The 26,243-nt window shown below is 39.2% G+C and overlaps 1 protein-coding gene across 4 annotated transcripts; it reads right to left on the reverse strand.

Moving 5' to 3' along the window:
- Nucleotides 1-155: 155 nt before the first annotated feature.
- nhej1 (nonhomologous end-joining factor 1) lies at nucleotides 156-18,278 on the reverse strand. Of its 4 annotated transcripts, none has more exons than XM_017712854.2 (8): nucleotides 18,197-18,278; nucleotides 17,661-17,882; nucleotides 16,999-17,217; nucleotides 16,709-16,847; nucleotides 14,959-15,017; nucleotides 1,782-1,980; nucleotides 1,609-1,682; nucleotides 156-457 (listed from the first exon to the last, which is right to left on the reverse strand). In XM_017712854.2, the coding sequence occupies exons 2-8, from the start codon at nucleotides 17,829-17,831 to the stop codon at nucleotides 371-373; spliced, it is 948 nt and encodes a 315-aa protein (XP_017568343.1). In that variant the 5' UTR covers nucleotides 17,832-17,882; nucleotides 18,197-18,278; the 3' UTR covers nucleotides 156-370. The 4 variants fall into 4 exon arrangements, with proteins under 4 accessions (XP_017568343.1, XP_017568339.1, XP_017568340.1 ...); XM_017712850.2 differs by having other exon boundaries at nucleotides 1,767-1,980; XM_017712851.2 differs by having other exon boundaries at nucleotides 1,767-1,980; nucleotides 17,661-17,860; nucleotides 18,197-18,253.
- Nucleotides 18,279-26,243: the final 7,965 nt, after the last annotated feature.

The raw sequence follows: 26,243 nt of genomic DNA on the forward strand, positions 1-26,243 counted from the left end.
CACTCTAGAGGGGGAAACACATTAGCATGGTTAGGCATATTAACTTCCCTAACAGATTTGTTAGCCAGGGCACTGACTGGGCACCACAGTTCATCTAAGGAACAGCAGAGGGCTGCAGGACTGTGCTGGTACATCAAAGAGAAAACTAGCCAGTCTGAGACTTCAAATAAAATAGCTTAGTTCTTTATTTCAATAAAATCTTGCATGTGGACAGACTTAATTAAAACAGATAAAAGATCCAGAGAACAATGAAAAAACAAACACTCATTGTATCTAGATGTCCAAGTAGAATTGAAAGTAGATCATTTAAGTAACAGTACACTGAGAAAGATCTATACTATTGTGGAGGACATGCGAAAAAGACCCAATGTCACCGGAAGAGCCCCACCACTTTCTTCTTCTTGGGCCGCAGAGGCAATCGGTTTGCAGATGCAGCAGCAGGTATGAGTGGCACCGTCTATTTGAAACATAAAAAATGGCTCCAGTTACTTGTCAAAATAGTGCCAAAATAACTGATACTGAAATGGTGAAAAAAGACTGGAGAACCTTTCCTCAGTTTATAAGGTCATCATGGATAACTCGGTGAGCTCCAAGTGTTAACATTTCCATAAAAAGGTCCTACTGGCATATATAAAACAATAGGAATGCACGATGGCAGATTTCTGTTCCAAACAGGCAATCAGCTGATTTATTCTTTTTGTTTTGGCTGTGTTATGTAATTACATGACATAACAGAAGTCAAGTGCATTCATGCCGTTTTTAAATGCTTTTAAACCAAATACGTATACAGCACTACATTTGATTCATGTAATTTACATAGGCACTTGATCATTAAAGAGCAATTAATGTTATTTATGCTGTGATTTCACTAACAGAAACCACTGGAAATGCACTAGTGTGTTTCATGTGTTAATTTAGCCCACACTGTAGAAGTCATTTCCATCAAATGGATTTTTAAATGAAAAATCTTTTAACACTTTAAAAAGTTCATTTATGCAAACTGTAATATTTTATAAAAGCAAACAAAATGTTTTTTGGTAGTTTGGTAATACTTGAAATATGAAAACTTTTACATTGCAAGTATTTTTTTCCCCCCTGGAAAAACCACATTAATGCACAGGTTAAATTTGCTTCTCAAAGCAAACACCAAGAACATGGCAGAGAGGTACAGCTGAACGGACGAGGAGATGAGAGCATTTTTAAAAGAAATGCTACCACTTTTCAGCTTTTACAGAGAGAGAGATGTCCAGAAAAGGTTACAGCCTTTCTAACTTTAAAGTGCTCAAACTTTTTATGGCAGAGAAATGTGATCTATTGCATAACGGTTCCGATGGAAAGACATAACGGAAAAAATAAACAACATTTCCTTATCAGTAGGTTGTTGGGAGGTCAGGGAAGCCAAAGGCACAAAAGTTGACACACACATGAAATCAGAGATGGAAACATGTCAAACACAACTTTTTTTTAAATGGCCAACCAAACTAATGTGACAAGTTTTTTGCAGGATATTGTCATTATGTAAAGCAATTTTTGCTGAAAGTCAGACCAGAGTAGACGGTCTGGACAAAAAAAAAAAAGATGCTTAGGCAGAAATGAAAAACATCAAACCTGTTCAGTGTCAGCCTCCTGGGCTTCTCCTAGTGGCTGCTGGAGATCGTTTTGATTAGACCCAGGCCTCATATCTAGAGACAGATACAAGCAACAAGAATGGTAAGGCATCATGGACAGATCGTTGGTGAAGCAACAGATGATAAAAGTAAACATACCATGAATAAAGCTACCTTTAGGCAGACTGCTGTGGTCCTGGTCGGGTGTGGTACGTTCAGGGACAAAGCTGAAGTTGTCTGTTGAAGCAGAATCATGCTCAGCAGAGCGTTTACGTTTCTCGCTGTTTCTTGCAGTGCTCACAGCCACATACAGCTCCTGCAACCCAGAATTAAACTCCAGACAGTCCTGCAGCACGCCCATCTGAGGAAGAGTCTAATAAAGAGCAAAAAGAAGACATGAGATATTTTCTAGGTATTTTTAAGTTTAATGATATAACAATGAAATATTTATATAATAATAAAAAAACGAAACTAAAATCCTAGTAGTGGCCTGGTTGGGGGATGCACTGTATCTAAGTGCCATAAGAAGAAAATTATTCAGGAGGAAACCAGCAGCAGAGCCATATTTAAATATTAACAACATCTACTCATTTAGGAATCTATCATACCGCAGCATACAGCGCATCCCCATACTGCGGCCAATACAAAGTGATGCATTCAAACCCTACCATGTTAATCAAGTCTTTTCTATCGAGCACATGCAGGTCATTCACGGTTTTGTTTTTTTGGTCACCTGCTGTTACAGAAACATGTACAACATGTAGTGGGTTTAGCATTGCCTAATGCTGGGCCTAACATTAAAAACATTCACAATAATATACATATATGCAGTCACTTATACACACACACACACACACACACACACACACACACACACACAGAGATAAATGCATTCACACACACACAGAGATAAATGCGCACCCATGTCTACTTGAACACACACTCTTTCACAACAGAGAGGACAAGCTCTCCAAATTAGCTCTCCAAATATTGACCTGGTGAAATTGGTGGTTGCACTCTGCTATCCGAGTGAGGGGCTCCTAAAAATACATGTAGGCTTTGGGGTTTACATATATTTATTTTTATTATTTGTTTGTTTAAATACTGTAAAAATAAATGTATGCTCTGGCTGCTTTGAGTTCCTCTTTGGGCACAGAGCAAGCAATGTGAAGGAAAAAAAGCCACAGTGAACCAGGATACTCTTCCTTTCTCTCTTCTCCCCTCTGTTTTCTCCTCATCCCTTCATTTTTCTCTGCTTCTAAATACTCCACAACTACATTGGAATCACTTGTCATTACAAATGATCCCAGGTGTTTCGTTCAATAATAATGTATACAGTGTAAATGATGAGCTAGACCCCAGCATGTGTTTTCAGATGTAAAGAAGAAGTTTTTTTCCTGCACACCAGTGAATTATAAAATGACAAGTTAAATACTGTAACAGTCTAACATCTTTACAACCTTATTTGCTTCAAGACTCAATCATCGTATTTCAAACGCAAGGCATTCTGGTTGCTAATTTTATCATAACTTCATTCTCAACGTTATACAGCTTTCTCAATTATTATACAATCACCTACAGCTCGGTTTATCATTTGGGACATTTCTTCCTATTTAACAGTTTCCTATGAATTAATAAGAAACCAGTGAACTTGTAGTTGGCTCTTAAGTGAATCTTTTTACATGCACCTCCAACAATTTTGCAATATTTATAATAGTTTCGTAATATTAAAAAATATATATATTTCAGACTATAGTGTATATTGTTACAAAAAACAGGCTTTTTCAAAACGGTTACTTCATAGAAGGAAAATAATGTACATTACTATGTATTAATATAACAAGACTTTTCCAAGTAGTTTTTGACTGTTTCTGTTGATCCATTAATCATGTAAACTTTTAACCCTGTTGTAATTTATGTCAAATTCATGTAAACTTTTTATTGACCTTAAATCGGGGCAACACTTTACTTGAACCCTGCTACATAACATACCATTGCTACTTACATAACTATACCATGGATATGTCATGGCAGAGATTATATGCTGGCATGTGTTGTCAAGATAATGACCAGGAATATAACAGTGTCATGTTACTATTACCACCGACTGTCCTAATGTGATATTGTTTCACGTCAAGTATACTTAGCAAAAATCAGCCTGTGAAATGGGTCATAAGTTGTTATGAAATCAAGCATTATTGCATTTCTCATGACAATGACCAGTAATGGTCACATGACACAAGTCATATTCCTGAACATAATTTGCCATGACAAGCATATGTCATCTGGCCTGACATGTATATGGCACGGTTATGTCAATGTTATGTAGCAAGGTTTTAAGCATTACCAAACTTATGACTTACGTCTACACATCAACTATTCATCATTTTATCAATGTGTGTGTGTCAAATGCCTTGTTTGAAAGAAGAAAAAAGTACAGAGAGGTCAAAAAGTGCAGTGTATGTGTGTGTTTGTACCATGCTGACTCCCCCTATTTATAATGTGTAAACAACCACAGTCATTTTGCAGAGGTTGTTGTTGTGTGTTGTTGTTTGTCTGTGGCTAGTTTACCTTCACACTCCACTCTAACCCAAGACATCGCTCACGGAAGATTCCAGAAGACTGGTGAAGGCTTTGAGAAGCTAAAGCCAACAGTGTCAGATCGACACCTTGAATCGAAAAGTCACTTTCATAGAAAAGTTCAGCCCCTTACATAAGACCCTACACGGACACAAAGGATGGTCTAATGCTACTATTTTCCAAGCGTCAGTTTTCAGAGATATTAACTGACAGATTTTCACTTGGTGTTGAATAAAATGATAACCTCATGTGGTTATATCTCCAAGTCTATGGACACTGCAAACATTTCTAAAGCAATGTCATCACTGAAACAACGACTAATATCAGGGCAACGGAAAAGCCTCTGAATGTTTTATTCACCTTTGCCCATATCAACATGCATGCCAGTGTGTGCTCCCATGGCCAAAGGAAAACAAACAGAGTAGGTGAAGTTTTAACCAATCGTCTCAGAACAAACCCTTCACTCACACACGGCCCCTTCTCCACGATCTATTCTTCCTTTCTCTCTTTCTCGGTCTCCATTACATATTCTAAAGTTCTGCTTTTAGGTCCTTTAACACCCCAACAGTGTCAAAATCCCCACAAGTGATCAGCCAAGACACATTTGGTGTCCAAATTTGGCTTCTTTAGTTTAGCACTGGTGCCAAAAGGTTGTCTCCACTCATATTGAGGAACTGATCGTGCTTGTGTGTTTAAAATGGGCTAAAATCACAGTGTATTCCTGGCGGCAACATTTAAACTGACCTTTGTGTCCGACTGTGACAGAGTCAGTAGCTCTGTGTGAGCAGACTCTCCTTCATTGCATTTATTCATTAGTGTGGCAGTTACACTTGGCTTATGCCACATGGTGTCAACTGGTATTGGGATGTTGGTATTTTTTTTGAGAACAAGTAAATGAGCATGGTATCAGCCTGATACCCGATACCAGTATCAGTATTGATCATACACTATATTGCCAAAGTTATTCACTCAACCATTCAAATCATTGAATTCAGGTGTTCCAATCACTTCCGTGGCCACAGGTGTATAAAGCCGAGCCCCTAGGCCTGCAGACTGCTTCTACAGACATTAGTGAAAGAATGGGTCGCTCTCAGGAGCTCAGTGAATTCCAGCGTGGTGCCGTGATCAGACGCCACCTGTGCAGCAAGTCCAGTCGTGAAATTTCCTCACTACTAAATATTCCACAGTCCACTGTCAGTGGTATTAAAACAAAGTGGAAGCGATTGGGAACGACAGCAGCTCAGCCACGAAGTGGTCGGCCACGTAAAATGACAGAGTGGGGTCAGCAGATGCTGAGTTGCTACAGACCTCCAAGCTTCATGTGGCATTCAGATTAGCTCAAGAACAGTGTGTAGAGAGTTTCCAAGGCCAGGGAGCTGCATCCAAGCCTTACATCATTAAGTGCAAGGCACAGCATCGAATGCAGTGGTGTAAAGTGCCGCCACCGGACTCTAGAGACGTGTTTTATTGATTCATTATTATTTGAATCCTGTTATTTTTCTTAACTTTACTCAGTTTTTTTTACAGCACTTACCCAAATGTGTCACTCCTGTTTTGCTAGCATATTTTGTCTTTCCATTTTTTTTTACAAATCTAAAAAAATACACAAATATATAATCAATTGCAAAAACGTCTTCAAGTGTTGTGATGTAATATTTCTGTTGTTTTGCCTACCAGTAAGTGAAAGCTTCCCTCCCACTCTCCTTTTTCCCCATGGGCTTTCCTCTGTTCTCCTCAGCTACAGCCCAAGCTCCAACACAGCTTTAGTTGGATCTTGGACTGTATTATCATGAAATTGGGGATTATGATGAGATTTGAGAGATATGCTTGCTCTTTTTGGGGTTAAACGATCTAATGAGTTTTAAATGAAGCAGTTTGCCACAGAGAATGCTAATTACAAACAAGGGGTGGTCCTTTGGAAAAGTGGACTTACAAACCAGAGACAGTGAGAAAAAATGGGAAGATACAGCAAGAGGCCGAAGAAATAGGAAAGGGATGAGCTCTGCAATCACATTAGGCCCTTAGCATGGTTCTTAGCCGGTTTCATGCGTATCGGTTAGGGGTGATTATGAAACCTAGAGCAGGTGCTCAGTTACAGGCAGCAACTGTCCATCTCTTATATAACAGAAGCTATTTCTGTTTTTTCCCTACAAAGTCACGCCTTTTTATCACAGACGGCTGAAATTCCTCAGGTATCTGTCATTCGACTTGCCGTCTCTATCAGGATGAAACTGCCAATGTTTAGAGGAAAAGAAAGTTGTCACATGGTCATAAAACTCTCCTTAAAGAAAGCTCTTTTTACTCTTTTATTCTGAGGGCACTTGTTGCAATCAAATGTTAAACTGTAAACAGGGTTATGTGAATACTGAGTAATGGTGTACGTATTATTTGTTGTTATATAGGCTTGTCACGATAATGAAGACTTAGTTGATGACTGTCATAGAAATAACTGGGATTAAGAACTGAACTGTCTTGTGTGTCACTGTATGAATAAGTACGTAACCTCTAAAGCAGGGGTTTTCAACCTTTTTTACCCTAAGGCCCACCTGTTTATAACTATAAAGCACAGCAGCTCACAGAAAAACTAAAATCTTTTTTTTTCTTAATTGCTCACACTGAAAACCTGTGAATTAGGGCCTGAAAAAGATCAGATCATCCATTTTAGTTCAACCACAAAATCTGTTGTGTTTGCAAAAGGTCAAAAAAGGGAAAAAAAAAAAAAAACATATGTAGATGTAGATTGATTTGGAGCTGCAGTCCATCATGAGCTCACTGAAATGCTCTTGTGTGTTTGCCCACAAGAGTAACTGCTTGGTCTGGAGTCTCCTTAGTTTTCAGGGTTTTACGCCTTACTTGAAATAAACCTCACTCCAACTCACGCTTTTGGATCAGCGTCGCTACAATCAACAATAATAATAAACCTTACTTAATATGGTTTTTTTTTCATTAGTTTATCAAGCTGAGTTTATCAGGTACTCGAGTCGTAGATGCCAGAAATAAAAACACAGCTTTGCTATTATTTTTTGGCCCATCTGTCGTTTTTAGGAACGATATGAGAGCAATAAGTCACACCTTAAAACAGGCAGATTATGATGTGCTGGTAGAAGAAGAGGAAAGTCAGTTCTATTGATAAATTCCCTCGATTTATCATAAAATGCGTTTACACCAGCAGTGAATTGAACAGGGTCTTAGCATGGAGTGTTCCGATGTGCAGATGGAGTGTTCACACACGTCAAAACAGAGCGAACTGAAGAAAAAAGTTTGATAGGTCAGCACCAAACAAGGTAGTAGAATACACCGTGAGAAACCTATCCGCATGGCCACATTGTCTCAAACTGATGGCATCTAATTAGCCTGCGACCGGTGTTTTTGTTTATATGTCTCTGCCGGCCCACTACAAACTACTGCCTCCCTCGCAAGTTCAGGCTTGTGGATTACAAGAGTGCCTCACGGCCCACAGGTTGAGAATCCCTGTACTAAAGCAAACGCATTGGTTCAACTGGTTTGCTTCCTAGCATATGATACTGTGACATGGCGTAAGCTCAAATAAACAATTATTACTCACTGCCCTCTAATAAAAAACAAATGAATGTTGAAACAAATTAAGTTATCGATTAGTTGGCTAACCCTAACCCTAACCCATGACTGAAAGAGGGAAATACTAATAGCAAACACTGCAAAATTGTGCACAACCCAAAAAATTCCTAATTCAGTAGTCAGGGTATTGCCCCGGATTCAGACATTTTCTAGGGTGTCTCACTGTAAAAATCATTCATTCTCTGAAAGTTCTCACAATGCAGCGTGAAAAACAGCAAGCACTGACTGTTCACTATGCCTCCTGACCTGAAATAGTGTCACGGCTCATGCAAAAGGCTGTATGTTCTCATTTGCCACCTTTTGTTGGACAAAACACACACCTACCAAGAAAAAGGGTTATGGTCTAGCATGACACGATGACTCATTATCAGTTTTCTATTGACTGACATGTTAACAGGATCCTGTTAGCTGAGCTTAGCTAAGCAGTTACATTTGTTCCTGATTTAATTTTACTTATATGCTATATGCTCATGTTTGCCTCTGACTACCTACAAAATAAAACCGTAGGCTATGTTTAATAAAACATGCTGTATTTCACTTTATCCATTTTATGAACAAGGCATTAAAATAGCCTGGCCTCCTAACAGGCTATAGCTAGCAGGCTACCTAGTCCCCATTGGAAATATTTAGTTGCAGACTAAGTTTAAATCTTTCCAAAAAGAATCCGATTTAATGACTTTTCAGTCATCAGTTGACTATGATTTAACTACAGCTGCTATGAATTGCTTAGCTGAACCATGATTAGCTTGGTGTGAGCAATGCTTACCAAATTAGCATTTGCGCTAGTAGTGTTTATTGCCTGAAGAAAGGCTTTTTTTTATTTTATAAAAGTAAAAATGTATTTTGTGTGACTGACACACAGCTGTATCTGGGTGTCAGGGTAAACAAAATGAAAGTGCTTATGAAATGAAGGGAATATTCCATTTTAAAAAGACAGCATGGCTAAGCACAGCACAGTGGATGAGCTTCCCAGTCGATGTTGTGGGTATTTTGTCGTTGCATGTATGTAGCATGTATGTAGATAAAATGATGGCTCATTATCTGCATGTCTGCTATTAGTCTTAAGATGTAATGTTTCATGTATGGCCATGAATATTTCTCTGCTGTGCGTGTTTTCAGGAGCCTAACAATGAGAGACATGTAAGGACCTTTTTCAATGGTTAAACACCATGCCCAGGGGGGATAAGGAAATTAAAGGCAGAGAGGAGGCCAGTGGAAGACCTGCACCCTGCAGCCTGTCAACATGCAGGCATAACTCTACCTTGTAGCCTCTAGGCCATATGTTTCTTGCCAAAAGTATCTTGGCCCACTGGCTGAGGACCATCAGCAATGGTCTCTGGTGAGAGAGGTGGTGCACTATGATCTTGGAGTGCTGGCAGGTAGCTTTTGGATCCATGGCCGGGGTTTGACATTAGTGCCCAGGCGTGGCTTGGGTAAATCGAAGTTTCCGTGCAGTGAAAGCGGTGCGGCACTCAAGGTGTCTCCAGTCTAATCAACTCAGAGAAGAAAGAGTAGCATTCAAGAGCTTCCTTAACTGTGGGGCCGAAGACAGGGCTCACAACTAAGAGCAGAAAGCAAATCGTCACCCTACATGTGTCTGAATGTGCGGACTGCGCAGGACATACTTGGTCATGGCAACAAACCACATTTGCCATCAGTCTCAGAGCTAGACAACCAACCGACTGATGGGCAACGTTTAAAAGTCTGTTGGTTGCTTTGTCAGTGCTAAGGCCTTGTAGAGAAGAAGCTAAGAGCAAAAGGAAGAGAGAGTTTACAATCCTGGTCATCCTGGTATTCCACAAGGTGAGCTTATAAAAGCTGCACTTATTTGAATTAGCCTCATTTGATGTAGCCGCACAGCTGACTCCAGGCTCAATGAGCTGCACCAACACAATCTAGGTGAGATCTGTTATTAAAAAAATGTATTTTCTACACATTAATTTTAGGAAGTGTACCAATGCCCCTAACAGCTCCACCATTCATGTGATTTTTAAAAGATCTTTCCTTCGTTTAAGCTTACAGTTGTCGTCCTCACTGTGTTAAAGTGTGCAGTCTGTCTCACAGGCTCTTAAAGGAGTGCTTAAGAGATGCTACAATTAGTTAAATTTGGAATCTATTTTGAAGTGCAGATTCTGAATAGGGCGTACACAGAAAAACACTGCAACTCCTCACAGTAGGCCAGAAAATATACACACAAGTAAGTGTTACAGTTACACTGACACAGGAAATAACTGCATTTTTTGGGGTGGTCAATGACTTGACCCTGCATGAACCTATTAAAGCACCTTTATACATTTCAAATCTTTTCTGTGATAGATCAAGAACTAATAACAATTGAACTAAACCTTTGCGTTACTCATTCTAAATTAACCCAATTCTTGTTTATATATGACTTTTTTTATTGCATAGTATTTTTTAAGTAAATATATTGTCATGTCTTATTAAGGCTCCACAGTACATTCATAGTAAAATATTAAAAATAGCACACACACTGTACACAACAGTATATTAAACAGTATTGAAGTGGAATGTTGTTCAGAGGTATTGTTTTAACTGGTGAGCCTCTGATGTCATATGGCTAGTCCAACAGGCTTAGGAGCAAGTTTGTCCAAAAGCATATGCTCTCATGGTAACTGAGTGGGGCTTAAGATTAGTTTCTTTCATGACACTGAAATTATCCAGGTTTTTAAGTTAGTTCACCCTGGGTTGACACTGTTCAGGGCGCAGCACTCTTTCCGGTGACACCCAGAGAACTTGTAAAAAGGAGAATTATCACTCAGTAATGTCTTTTGGCTTTCATCCTGAAAAACCACAATGAAAAAAAATTTTAAATCGATATAAAAGAATCCCAAACATGGAGCAGCATAAAACACTTTTACACTGTTATAATTTTGAGCACTTTTAAACTCAAGTTATAGGATATTTGTGACATCAGTAAGCACAAACAGCCAATGAGCTGCACCACTCGCCAACCACTCAGCACTCAGTTTTTGATATAATGAGGGAAATAGGAAGAGGCCCAGCTCCTCATTACCCAGCTCTGACACCATCTTAAAAGCAACATAAGCATCCACTGCTGGCAGTGAAGCAAGGTGGCATCTGTCGTGTTCGCCAGCACTGGTTCCGTCAAGCTTGTTCGATTCTGTTGAGAGCTTGAGTGAAAGCCTGCCACAAATTGAGCAGCAAAATCCTCCCCAGTGGGAACACGCATGCATGATGATGTTACTCATTTTCAGGTCTGAGCTCAGCTTGTTTTGAACATGGGCAACCAGCACCATTGGACGGAATGCTTGCCTCGGAATGCTGTAAGGGCAAGCTGGAAAGAGGCTTCAGGAGGCTGGAATGCCATCCGTCATAATATCGAAATCGCCAAACGGCTGCTATGTAGCCTTTCGCACACACTGATCGCCGAGCTTGTCATTAAGTTATTTGAATACGGTTCTTAGCTTTGCTCCGTCCTCAGAAAACTGGCCCATCTGTTTAGTCAGTACAGTGAACCATTTGTTATTACCATCTGAGGGCCGTTTAGCTGCTTTCTTTGCTGAACGCGGTGGCACTTGCAGCACAGCTTTACTCCTGGCTTCCAGGTCCTTTAGCCTCTCTTGGTAACAAGCTAAAGGGATAACAGCACAGTTTATGCACTTAACCAGTGCCTCACAGTGGTAGTCTGACCAAAGGCATGAAGGGCATAAGTTGTGGGAATTAACACTGTGTGTAGGACCCTGGTAATACATGCTGCTTTTTTTTCTCTGGGTTTTAGCCTTCATTCTACATGACAACAGAGCTTTAGGAGTTTTTTTTAATTATTATTATTGTGAATGTGGACTGATAAAAACGTATATACACCATATTGCCAAAAGTATTCACTTGTCTGGCTTCACACGCATATGAACTTGAGTGACATCCCATTCTTAACCCACAGGGTTTAATATGATGTCTGTGCAGCTACAACTCTTCTGGGAAGGCTTTTCACAAGGTTTAGGAGCGTTTTTATGGGAATTTTTGTGCTTCTAGAAGCACATTTGTGAGGTCAGACACTGATGTTGGATGAGAAGGCCTGGCTCGCAGTCTCCGCTGTAATTCATCCCAAAGGTTTTCTATCAGGTTGACGTCAAGACTCTGTGCAGGCCATTCAAGTTCTTCCACACCAAACTCACCTATCCGTGTCTTTATGGACCTTTATGGTTTTGTGCACTGGTGTGCAATCATGTTGGAACAGGGCCATCTCCAAACTGTTCCCCCAAAGTTGGGAGCATGAAATTGTCCAAAATCTCTTGGTCTACTGAAGCATTAAGACTTCCTTTCACTGGATTTTTCAGCTCCTGAAAAACAGCCCCACACCATGATCCCCCCTCCACCAAACTTTACATTTGCCACAATGCAGAAGGACAAGTACCATCTCCTGGCAACCGCCAAACCCAGACTTGTCCATCAGATTGCCAGACAGAGAAGCGTGATTTGTCACTCCAGAGAACACGTCTCCACTGCTCCAGAGTCCAGTGGTGGCACTTTACACCACTGCATTCCACGCTTTGCATTGCGCTTGGTGATGTAAGGCTTGGATGCAGCTGCTCAGCCATGGAAACCCATTCCATGAAGCTCTCTACGCTGTTCTTGAGCTGATCTGAAGGCTACATGAAGTTTGGAAGTCTGTAACGACTGACTGCAGAAAGTTGACTGTGGAATATTTAGTAGCAAGTAAATTTCACGGCTGGACATGTTGCACACGCGGAAGTGATTGGAACACCTGAATTCAATGATTTGGATGGATGAGTGAATACTTTTGGCAATATAGTGTATTTGGAAATGCATGTGCATGCTCACTGCCAGTTTGTGTGATGAGCTGCTTAAAGTCTCCATATTTGACACAGCTGATGATCCATAATATCATATGTATTTCATTATATGATGTTTGACAAAATCTTTAATTTATTTTTCATTAGAGGATAATATAGAAACAGTCTACATAGGAGTATTTTGGATTTGTTGTTTTTTAATTGGTTTTTATACCTTTTATAAATCTGTTTCTGTGCCCTTGATAAAAAGCTCTTTTTTAGAAAATATGATTAAGAGGACAATAGTAGGTGTCTTTAAAAAAGGGATAATTAAGATAGCCTACTAAAGTAAAGAATGTAAGACAGTGGCTATACAAAGCTCTGCAAAAGGCCACAGTGCACAAGTTTGAAGGAATAAAATGGCTTAAACAATTAGTTTGGTAAAATAAATAGTGTTTAAGTTTGGTAAAAACGAATGCTGGGGTGTGGTGGGAAGAAAGGTCACTTACTGCCAAAACCCCAAAGCTTTCCCATCTAATCCGGTTTCGGTTGTTCTTTTTCCCCCTCTAGCCCCAAAAACCAAGAGTATGCGTCACTGAAAGGAATACAGAAAAGGCCCAAACTAAGACTCAATCTTTCTCTTTCTCTCTCTGCCCCCACATACACACACCACTGAAACCTAACCATGCGTCATGGCACAAACACACCTCTCTCACACACATGCACACAGACACATGCCCGGCACTACACTGACCCGAGGCATGCGTCATGATTCCAAAGAAAACTGACCAAACAGACACTCTTTGAGTCACAGTGAGGTCACCCCATACTGGACCACGAATCCATATATGGGCATGGCAGGAAATTGAATTCAGCATCTCCACACCTTCAGCATAAACAACTATGCATGAAAACACATACAACCACAGCTGAACATAAAAGTACCTTTCAGCACTCAGATCAAACAGGCTGACAACACACACACTTGAAACTTGCTCAAATGACCTTTGTTTTTCCAGGTACTTGCAATATTTGGTTAGCACTTTTATGAGAAATTTTTCCAAAATGTTTATTTCAGCCTTGAATTAAATTATAAAGGGTTCATCACTACAATGCAGAAATCGACACTGTATTGAGACATGCAACAGCCTGTTGACATACAGTGTAGCACAAATCTCAGAGACCACCCTTTCGTCTGTTTAATTTCCAGGTAAAACAGCCAGTAAGTAAGTTATTCCATTTTCAGTGACAAAAAAGCAAGAAACATATTTTACAGAAAATTATGCAAAGGCCTTCACCACTAAGTATAACAAACTTATTGGTATTTCATTTATTTTGATGCATCCTTCTGCCACTTTAACTCCCCGGACTTTCCGATCTTAAAACCAAAAAGTTACTGTATCTTCCCAACAAAAAATCTTCCCAAAGCTAGCTCTGACATTGTCAAAAACTGAAAATCATCAGATGTTAAAGCTTTCATCTCTGAGAAGCCCTATTCTTGCATCAGACCTAAACAATCCACAAGTGTGTCTGTACATCTTTCCTATGCGGACAAGGTTTAATTGGCTGATGAGTCCAAATATGTAACTGGGATTACTTGTATCATGAGAAAATGCAACCAACTTGACTGCAAGTTAATAAACATAAAGGCGTTAATTTAATACAGATACAGACATATCAAAGGACCCTGCAACTCAATGGCCTTGCTCCCAACACTAAGCAACCTTAACAAATCTCAGGTCACAAAAAACATCAGCATACAAATCAGCCGGATATGCGCACACACATACACACACACACACACACACACACAAACACCTTCTAGGGTAATTCTTAATTGACCTTAATTGGGACTGCTGGGTAGGCTCCTCCTTGTGTGGTCAAAATGTTTGAGTGAGGCCAACGCAAAGTGGTCAGGAATGTGCTACATCGGTCTGTGATTCAAAACAAAAACAGGAAAAATACTCGTTCTCCTCACCCTCACCCACACTTTCGGTGAAAAATCATACTATCAAAGGCTACTGAAAAGCTGCAGTGGCAAACACTTTCTAGGCTCCACAAAATCACACCGCAGTCTAATGAACTAAAGCACATGTGTGGATCTGTATGACTGAGTGGAACAGAAAGCAGGAAATAAAGAAGAGAAAGAACCATTTCTTTAGGATAAAAATCAAGGTCATAAACTTGCACTAAAACACTTGCAATTAAATTCATTTTCAATTCCCACAAAGATGTTCAGCCCGTCTCGTCGTCATCTCCTCTTTTTTTTTGCACGGTCACTCCACTCACATTTGAATTATGTGAGTAAATCTGAGTTGGAACTCATACCAGTTACTTTGGGTAACAGATTTATATTTAAAACTTTAAGACTAATTGTGTTTGTGTGTGATGGCTCTCACCTGGGTGATAAAGTTCTTTTGATAGGTTTCCTCCTCGAATGGCTCGGTCTGAAGCCTGCCTGCAGAGTCACAGATATACTCATACATGACTGAGAGGATTACAGGAGTTACCATTTGTGTCTGCATCTGACAGTGTGTGTTTATAGAGGTCTACAGGGACATGAAATACTGGCCTGTATTCACAACTGTAAAACCCCAGCTCACCTGCTAAACTTGAAAACCAAACCTGATTTAAAGCCGTTAGAGATGGATTACAACTACAGTACTTAGCGCCAAATTTTTCCCACTACTTCTGGTACTTGTGGAAATACTTAATACACTGATATTCACACCAAACCCACATATATATATCTCTCGTAATCTACAGCATCTTCACTATATGTCCAAAAGTTTGTGGACAACATTTCTTTTTAGTGAATTCAGCTGAATGAAAGCACACTGCTGACACAGGAGTTCAAATGCACACATATTGCTGATGTCAATAAATGTAATCTCTACAGAACTTTTAATTCACTTTTACTTTAGAGTTTACTTTATATCTGTTAAAGAACTTTTTGTGCCATCACTACTGAAGGTTTTTGAAAAGTTTAGGAAAAAATTTTTAAAGTAACAGCTTTTGTCTGCAATATTTTTTTTGCGCTATTACTTTAATGAAGGTGTTTGAACGTGACAATTTAGGACACAGTCTTTTCATTGAAGGTGTTTAATCATAATATTTTAGTAAAAATCTGTAAAATAACAGTTTTTTCTGCAAAACCTTTACTGAAAATTACTGTTTTTGTGCTTTTTTTACATTTTACTTGAATTTTACACTTTTTGTTTGGCAACCGCTGCTGCCAGTCGTTTGACCCTTTTTTTTTTTTTTTTACACAATTTTTTTTCTTTTTCAGTGCAGCTTGTATAGCCTCCACAGAAAAACAGTGAGAATAGAACAGAATGCTCTACAGCAGCTGCACATGTGCCTAAGGTTACCATGTCCATTGCCAAGCACAGGATAGAGGGGTATAAACTGAGCTGTGGAGCAGTGAAACCAACCAACACATTTGGGCTGAGCTGGAGTGGCGTGTGTAATATACAACTAATCACCCAACATCAATACCTAAACTCACTAGTGGTTTCACTGCTGAATGTAATCAAATCCTCACAGTAATGATTCAACATTCAGTGTTAAGCCGCCCCAAAAAATAGAGATAGTTACTACTGCAGAGGGCGACAAACTCCTATTTAATACTTTTGGTTTTGGAAAAAATATTGGGCGCCAGTGCAGGAAATCTACTACATAAAAAAATTTGAATCACAAATCCAAATAAAGTTGCATGTGAAATTGCATGATGAATACATATGATTTGTTTTCTTTTAAATACTAGCAAAAAAAGTAAATTTTTTCAACATTCAACTTTTTGCTTTAGTATATTCCATTAAAAAGGATCACTTGTACTGTCTTGCAGTTTCTTATGACTTATGACTGCTTATAACTATCCACTATATGAACAGAGAAGCAAGTTGTGACAAAAGTTACCACAATAACGATAAACTAGCACCATATTGCCCAACCCTACTGTGCAGGATTCAAAATTTCTTGCCCTGAAGTGCAGCAATCTAGGACAGTTTGGTGATTTTTCCTGCTGTAATCCTGCTACTAATCCTTGTGATCAACACTGAGTTGAATCTGGTTTGAGTAGGGAAATCAAAACATTTGCTGGTCTCCATTAGTGGAACCAACAAGCCCTGGTGCAGAAGAAGGTCTCACCTCGGCTAAGAATGGCTCCATTCTCTTTGTAGTCCTGTATCTCAGCATCTTTCCTAGCCAGCAGAGTGGCCAGCTCCCCAACCTGCCTTTGCAGTACAAGAGTCACAGCTAGCAGGGGGCGCACCAGCTGTCTGGACACCTTTAATGCAAGACATAAACATAACAGATACATAAGAGTACTGTATTAGAAAGACGCTGTACATTATAAGCTCTATCTCACAGTCATCTCACAGAAATTTCCACACCACATAACAGCTGCTGCTTATGTCAAGACACAACAGAGAACATACCACTTCTACCGGGGCAGGGGTGCAGCGGAACTCCCAATAGAAGGGCACTCCTGCTAGCTCGCTTTTGACTTTGACAGTTAGGTGGCTACTGTGAGGCTCAAGAGAGAAGTATGATGATGTGCTCTGGTCATCTGACTGCCCGGAGAGACATGGGACGGCCACAGACCGCAGGTGAGCGAAGAACGCCTGTACTGGAGCCCTCAAACGCTTATTCAGCTCCTGAGAAAGAGAAAGCTAATTAGCTCCAAAAGGAGAAACAAAGTATTTCTTAAGATCAACCTTTTTTGTCTCAAGAGAGATAAAACATCTCAGCATTATATTAATGGTCACCAATTTCTAACTTCAAGAGGAGTTTAACATGAGCATTTAATTACAAGAAGTTCTGGAGACAAATGAGAGGAACATCCTACACTAATAAATTACTAAAGTATTTTTGAGAGCGATATAAGACGTAAATATTACTCAATTAAGACTAAAATCTAAGGGTTATATGTCAGGAGCAGAATTTCAGAAATAGGAGAAACCTGCTCACACTTGTCTTGGAGACATGGATGAGATTAAGAGCAGATCTCATGTAGTATCTCATGCTCTCCTCTAAGTATGCAGCAGAGCATGTAGTGTTATTTGAAGTCCTAAGCGCTGCATGAATGTAAGATTCTTGCCTGAGCTCGACTCTGGATACTGTCTCTGCTCATCTCTTCCTCCCACACGTTGGTCAGGTCACTCAGAAGCACTTTATATTCAGTGTCACCGAACCAGGCTTTGGCCAGCAATCTGGAGTCCCCCACGCTTACAGGCACCCACGGCAGCGCCGGACCAGCCGCAGTCTCCATAACACCGCAGCGCAGGACCACACATCCACCTGAGCAGTGGGTTTCACAGCCCTTTACACAGTTAACTTAGCAGGAAGTTGGTTAGTTAACTTTATAATATATTATAATAGGCAAATCATATAAATCCTATTTATTAATTGGAAATAGTACAGACAACATAACTAGCTAGGTTAGCTAAGCTAGCTTGCAAACTGACTGTAAAACTAAGCTTAAAACTCCACAAACCATAATTATATAGAGAGAATTTAATTATTGGGCACGTGCCCCTGTGTTATAAAGGAGCGTGAAAGGCGAAGGAGGGCATTTAAAACCTGTTTGCACGAAAAGCTGCTGCAGTTTTGCGGAGCGACAACTAACAAACTTACTGTTTGGACCGTTCCGCTGCAGGGTAGTATTCCCCAGAACTACAAGCTGGACCAAAGAGTTCCGCTTCGAGAAGTATGTCTGTGGGATAGGAACACTTAAATCTATTAGGACAACACTTTTAATCAAAAGCCGGGGCTTAAATCACAATTTTATTTTACATCACTGCCATAACCCATAACTTAACTTCATGCCCTACCACCTTTTTTGTATTTGTGTGTATTCAATATTAATACAGTTCAACAAATGTAAACAAAAACAGCAATAGGTCAATTTCACGATTCATATAATCCAAGAAACTAATAATAAGCTAAAACAAAACAAAAAGCAAGCATCAACAACACAAGGGAAAAATACAATTGAAAAGCTTGAAAGTAACAATGGATTTATGACATTTCTTATTTTTCATGTGTCGAAAATTTACCAAGGTATGTATAGAAGTGTACAGATCTGAATAAATGAATGTTTGCTATGATGGTATATTATTTAGCAAATTTCATTTTGTGTATATAATATTTACCTAAAATTATAATTACATTTATTATACATGTTTCTTTAGGGTTAAATAAAGGGTCATTAACATATATAATACATATTGGCCTTTGAGGGGAATTTCCTTACTAAATCATCTCTTCAATTCTAAAAATAGAATTCAGAAAAATCCAAAAAGAACAGAAAAATACACACACACACACACACACACACACACACACACACACACACACACACACACACACACACACAAAGTGTTCATTGGATTTAGTAGTTCCTTTACAAAAAACACAAGCATCACTTATATCAAAAGATTTACTCAAAATAGCTTTAACCAGGGAGCACCTATGCAAAATTTTATAGAGCATTTCTTTTATTTTGCTATTGAGAACATTTTTGTAAGGAAGATTCCAAATTAAACGACTTTTCCTTTGTTGAGCTGGCCACTTAAAGGTTACTAAAGGAGTAGATTTATGAGATAATAGCTTCCTAATAGTCATTATTACACTTCTTATCTACTATATCAACCCCACTTAAGCCCTACAGCTCTTTTAGCATGGCTGAACAGGACATGGGTGGGGGATCTGCTCTGGAGACTGGCTGGTAGGAAATCAGACCACTGTAGAGGGGAGTAAGAATCCTCTCAGAGAGGTCCGACTACTAATTCAACAGCAGGACCGAGCTTGCTGCACTTAACCAGGTTAAGATCTGAGTCAGTCATCATTTCCTCTGCTGCCCTCACCAGGCCAAACTGCAGAGAGCCAAGATGCCAGTGAGCCCCTTCCACAGACGCTGCTGACACGGGTGCCTAGGAGCAAGTTTGGAAGAAGGTGTGGCTCAAATGGAAAGAGGTAAGAGTGGAAAAAGGTGGGAATTACATACAATTGATGGTCTTGGCAGCGAGGAGTCTAATAGAGCTCATCTGTGCTTAATTTAATCATTTAGATGTAAACAAAGTTGTCAATTACAGAGAAACTTATCAACTCTGATTACTTTACAGTGGTGGTGACAGGACCCAGGAGTGTCATTGTCTGCGGTGTAAACATATCAATTTCATTTAGCCTACTATCCAAAATGACAAGTGAACCTACGCATGTCTCCCGCGTTTTTATTTGTAGTGTCGATATAGTAAAATACCTGTAAATCAGAAAAAAGATTTCTCTGGGGACACTTTTGCCTTACAACGTCCTGCACGTACCTCTCGGCCATCAATAGATAAAAAAATCATTTTCGGGCACCATGTTCATGATAATGAAGCGCGTTAGCTTTTTGTGTTGTAATTTTGAGATCATCACCATTGCGAATGATTCGGACTCTGTAGGTTTCCCTAGAACGGAGCATTGGGCATCAAACTACTCTGAATGAATTTGTTTACATGGTAACTAGTTAATCATGCAGAAAATGTTAAAAATCAGTCTGCTACTGCTTTTTGCCTCAAAAATTCTAAAAATCTCAGGTGGTGCAACCGTCAAATTATATTTGTTGATTCCATAAACTGTCAAAAAGGCAATTTAGCTATAGAAAATAGTACATTAATTTTGTGTTTTAAAAGTTTAAAATAAAAATAACACAAAATAAGGCAACATTAAAAGTGTTCAACTCTCAAAGAACTTTTGTCTGCAAGTCCTTACTTCTTCAGATGTTAGGTGGTACAACCAAAAACACTGGACTTTTATTTTGACCTGCTTTTATGAAATAAGCACTAGACTATACAATCCTAAAGAAGAACAAGGACCTTCATGGTGCAAAGCCAAGGTCAGTAGCCCTTTCACATATGTTTCATGGTTATAATGGTTTGGTGTACCACGCCAGGTAATATGACCTCAGGACAACGATGAAAATGTGTCATTGTTTTAAAAATGTTTACATATTTGAAAAAACTATAAGTATACATGTGTTTGTTTACATTCATACATATATGAAGTATAAACTTCAGTTCAAAGACAAAGGATTATATTGGTGTCTAAGTAGATGTCTGTTTAATTTGATATTAGTCTGAAAAATGGTGCAAACAGACCAGTATCATATTAATAACTGAAAAGGGGGAGTTAAAGCTTTGATAACTAACCGTATTTAAGGTGTAAAATGCACATACATATAAATGCAAATATACAGTGCCTTGAAAAAGTATTCATACCCCTTGAACTTTTCCACTTTTTTATATGTTACACCCACAAACTTTACACAAAATACACAAACTGTATTTTATTGAGATTTTATGTGATAGACCAACATAAAGTAGCAAGTAATTGTGAAGTGAAAAGAAAATTATACATAGTTTTCAAAATTTTTAATAAATAAAAATCTGAAAAGATTGTGTGGCATGCATTTGTATTCGGCCCCTTATACTCTGATACCCCTAAATAAAATCCAGTGTGACCAACTGCCTTCAGAAGTCAGTAGGAGACCACTTGTGTGTAATTTATTCTCAGTACACTCAGTATAACTACAGCTGTTCTGTGAAGGCCTCAGAGGTTTGTTAGAGAACATCAGTGATCAAACAACATCATGAAAATCAAAACTTTGCTGTGAGGCGACAGCGCTACCCACCGCACCACCGTGCTGCCCATCTATTACCATACTAATTACAATTTGATTTCAGATCAAGGTAAAATATTCAATCAGGCCTTCATATCTGGGCATCCCTGTGCGACAAAGCCACAATAACTTAAAAACTTAATCCAAGATACATAAGCAATAAATCGGCAACAAAACAAAAACAATTAACATAGAAATAAGTCAATTCTGTGTACCTGGGCACTTACACTGTGCAAAATTCCCAGAAACCACTTCACACTTCACTCACAGCACATGTCTCTAAGTTGTAGTGTCATTCTCCTTGTCATAGGCACAAGATTATCTGGTGTAATCACTTTTCTACACTGTGGTGACCAGGACCACACTGGAATGCAATTCCCGTTGGAGACTTTGATGTAGACTTGAAGCCACTTTTTTCACTTCCGCATCACGTATTTCGGAGACCCATCTAGGGCTCCTTTTACCTTCCCAATTGGTCACATGGACAATATTTGAGAGGGCAGAATCAGTCACTCCCCCCCTGTATAAAAGGCTTGGACAGTTCTGGGTGCATATCACCTTAAGACTCATGTTCTATAGGTATAGGGAGTGATGTATATACCCTGCTGGTTCACCTTTGTAGATGGAATGAGTACTTGAGGTCAGTGTGTGCCACTTCACAATTTATATTCACTTACCTGTGACTGTCAACGTTTATACCTTGTGAGTTTAACCCCACAGTCGCATGTGTTCATTATGAGAAGAGACATTGTCAGTGTTGTGATATTCGTGGAATAACTGACTGCATAATGTACTAAGCTAGTCATTAAGCAAGGTATGTGATCCTTCATATATTTCAGTTAATGTGAGAATTACATCTCCTCATTTTCATTCTAGTGTCCTGACCGATACACCATCCTGTTTACTGCCAAACCTAAATGGACTAGCCCTACCTAATTACCTAATTATTAAGACTTAATAAATACAAAACAGGACACAGATGGTACACAGTACTGGGAATATGTAGAGTTGTGCAAATCAGGATGTAACATACTTTGACATATTAGCAGATAGCTTAACAGATATGAACATAGCAGGCACTAAGGAGCAGTGGACATGCTGGGGCCTATTGTTCACCAGTCCCCCTTAGAGACTCTCGCAGCTCTCTGTTCACCTGAAGTCTTGCTCATCATTTAGCTGTCTCTCAAAGATCTTCAGCATCTTCGTCGGTACGGTTCACTGCAGAGCAAGAATTTATAAAAACATGGGACATAAACATATACATTATATATTATTAGACTAGGTTCAGGATTCTTAATGCTGTGTGCTAATACTTTGGCTTGGTGCTGAGTGACCTTCTCTCTACTTTTGCAATCTGTAAATAATAAGTTAAACAGCTTAGATCATAAAAAGTTAAAAGCTGACATATGACAGAGGTGTTAGCTGACAGACTGGTTCATTACTGTGCTGTTAAGGACACACGTTTGCTACTGAAGGAAAACAATTTCAACAGCTGGTAACACCTTTAGTTTCTGTGTCTGCATTTGAGCTATCACAGCAGTGAAAATTCAGCAGAGCAAAATCTTTGAGGAACAAAGACCTCACCAAAGCAGACTAATATTATACACGGGTGTATATTAACAATGAACCAGTTAACAAATTAATCACTTAAGCTACATAATTGATATTGCAGTGTGACAAATTAATTTGTTTAACCAAACATTCAAGCTTCTAGATGTAAAAGAGGCCTAAGAGAAAATGACCACAATGGCTGTAATTTGCCTAGCTACAGTCTCTAATAAAGTACTGCTGACAATCTAATGGAATAGGCTGTTTATGAGCAAAGCTGAAACATCATATCAAACCAAAGAAAGTTGAGAAATGCAGGCTTTGAGGGAAAAAAAACAAAGACGGTTGAGAAATATAGTCTCTGAAGATAAACATGCTCTTTCTCAACCACCTGTTTTTTCTTTTAACAGATAAACTCGATAATTATTCTGAGTCAGCACCAGATTTGAGGTTTCAATTAAATGGTCCATGTACTACATGAGGCAAACCAAAAGGGTTAAATTTCATCCTCCCTTATTGAAAATGGCACTTTTTTTAAAGCTTGTCATCATCATTCAGGCTGATGTGTTAGAATACCATGACGGCATCAGGCAGACCAGGCAACTGGGGTGTCTGTGCTCTGCTGCAGGTTACACTCCAACAGCATTGATTCTGGCCTGGGGTCATAAAACAGTGGAGGAAGCACGAGGATGAGGAAACAGCCTCCCAAGAGTTCTGCTCCTCCAGATCTGCAACTTCAGTCACAGAACACCAGCCCTTATTTCCACATCAAAGATGCAGCACTCGGGTGCGGTAGACGACTCCAGCTCAGGCAGTAAAGTGCACAGTGACAGCATGCTGTAGGCCCCATGTGGAGGAGCAGTGATTTTCCAAACTGTGGAAGCCCCCTGTTTCTAAGGGTCCTGAAGTTCTAGACTTACACAGAGACCCCATTTTCTGAAGTTCTCTGAAAATGCAGCCCAAAAATCCAGTAGCTGAAGACAAAACAGCAAAAAGTGAATATAACGCAAGTCCAAAAATATTCTGGATCATGGAGGGGTTTTGTCCTTTTAGCTTCATGCAAGTATGAAGTAAACCAGAATCCAAACAAAACCAAGCACTGAAAAACCTATTAAAGACCGCCAGTTTGTTATGTTACTCTGATAGGGATTCAAAATGTAGCCCTGAGCAAACAAGCGCTTAATTACTATAAGAAAGCAAAATATAAACCTATTATTATTATTATCATCTTGTTTAACACAAATATGAAAATCATTCATTCTTTTTTTCTTAAACCCTTTTAACATTTCACAACCCTACTCAATTGAGCACCTGTTTGTTTACTTTACTTCAGCACATATTGTAATCCTCTTCTTTAAGATTAGTTGGGATCAAAATGTCTAGAACATCAGTATCTGTGATCATACATATGAGCTCCTTCGCTGTGGCCTGAAAACATTGAAAAATACTTAATATGACTAAAACTTAATATGTTGACTCATGATTTTATTTCGGATCTAACTTAAATGCGCAGAAGCTTAAAGATTTTGACAAATTGTTCAAACTGAAGATAAATGTAGGTCAGACAGAAGCACACGTAAGTCGAATTAAAGGCACAGTAAGAGAGGCAAGCATGTTGTTTCTTTCTCAGGGCTCAATGGCTCATGAAAGGCCTACTGCATCCTTTGTAACACACACACACACACACACACACACACACACACACACACACACACACACACACACTCCCTTAGGAATGTAAACATTGTTCAGTTAGAGAGAAACACATACACATTTATATGTGTGGAATCACTTTTTTATAACTAGTTATTTTACTTAGGAATGACTTTTACTATGCAGACTGAAATAATCCCCTGCCATATTTATTGACTAACTCCATTTCATCTGTATTTCAAGTAGTTTGTGTTATCCAAATCATATTCAACCCGATATTGAAATGAACAGCTTTATTTATAATTTGATCAAGTTAGATTAAGAGTATGAATATACTGTGCACACCAGGCTGCACATACATATGCCTTTGTAACCCTTATGCTGAATTAGGTATAACAATTTTGCTTAAATAGTGCTTTTAGTCCTTCAAAATGATACTGTCCCCTATGGGCTGTATGGACTCTATTACGGTCTTACTCATATCTAAATCTAAAGTTATGTATATTAGGTGCTGCGTCAGTATATTCCCATGCACCATTCAACAATACATCACTTTCCATTTATTTGTTAAATGTCATTGAATAGATGTTTACATTGTATATTAAAGCCATAAGCCATGAGAGGCTGGGAATTACAGCGATTTTATCACAGGAAGGGAGTTCTTAGTTCTTAAAACTCTCTTCCCTGTGATAAAATCGCAGTAATGTACAGCTTCAATGGCTTATTGCTTTTATAACATGGCAGCAACACACAATTTTTCAGAAAATAAATTGAGCTGCTATTAATAATAATCAACATCAATAAGTATGTCAAATATTAGAAAGAAAGAAATATTCCTTTAGAGTATGGGATCATCGCCAAGCAACCATGGATTGTTGCATGAGAATGTGGCTTCCATGAATTTTAGACGTTTTGTCGTATAACAACATAAGATAACACAGTACAAAATACAAAACCCTTTCCTTTAGAAGTACCTTTCACCAAATTAACACACACACACACACACACACACACACTTTCTAATCCGCTTCTCCGTCTGGGTCATGGGGGGTGCTAGAGCCCATCCCAGCGGTCATTGGGCGAAAGGCAGGACACACCCTGGACAGGTTGCCAGTCCATCACAGGGCAGACAGACACACACACACAGTCACTCACACACTCACACCTAGGGGCAATTTAAAATGTCCAAATGGCCTGACTGCATGTCTTTGGAGTGTGGGGGGAAACCGGAGTACCCAGAGGAAACCCACGCAGACACAGTGAGAACCTGCAAACTCCACACAGAGAGGACCCTGGTCACCTGACTAGGGAATCAAACCCTGGCCCTACCTGCTGTAAGGTGACCGTTCTCCAAATGATCACAGAGTCTTATTTAGCATTAATCCAGTGGTGCTCTCTTCTTGAACTGGGTGTGAATCTCAAATGGCTCCCTGCTCACTCCATAGTGCACTACGTTAGAATTTAAATACTGGATCCTGCACCCCAACTGTGTAAAATATAGCTCAGAAATAGTATTTGACTGTAGAGGTAATTTTCAAAACATTCATAACATGCTGTTTAGGGAGTACAGAGCGAATTGTGATTTTACCTGCATTTCCCGCTACTTCTGACTGAAACACAGGCACTTGAAGTACAAGTCATTCAAGTGACATTTTTTTAGACTGCCATTTTTGAGTAATGCCCCTGGACCCCCCTACAAAAATCGGATACTGTAATTATATTCATTTTGCCTGCACCCCATTAGATTATATCATTGTTTACATACCCTATTTAGGAAATGTTGTTGTTGCCCACACAAATAATTCAAATGCCCACCCA

The sequence above is a fragment of the Pygocentrus nattereri genome, chromosome 30 (assembly GCF_015220715.1).
Source record: "Pygocentrus nattereri isolate fPygNat1 chromosome 30, fPygNat1.pri, whole genome shotgun sequence".
Taxonomy (NCBI): Eukaryota; Metazoa; Chordata; class Actinopteri; order Characiformes; family Serrasalmidae; genus Pygocentrus; species Pygocentrus nattereri.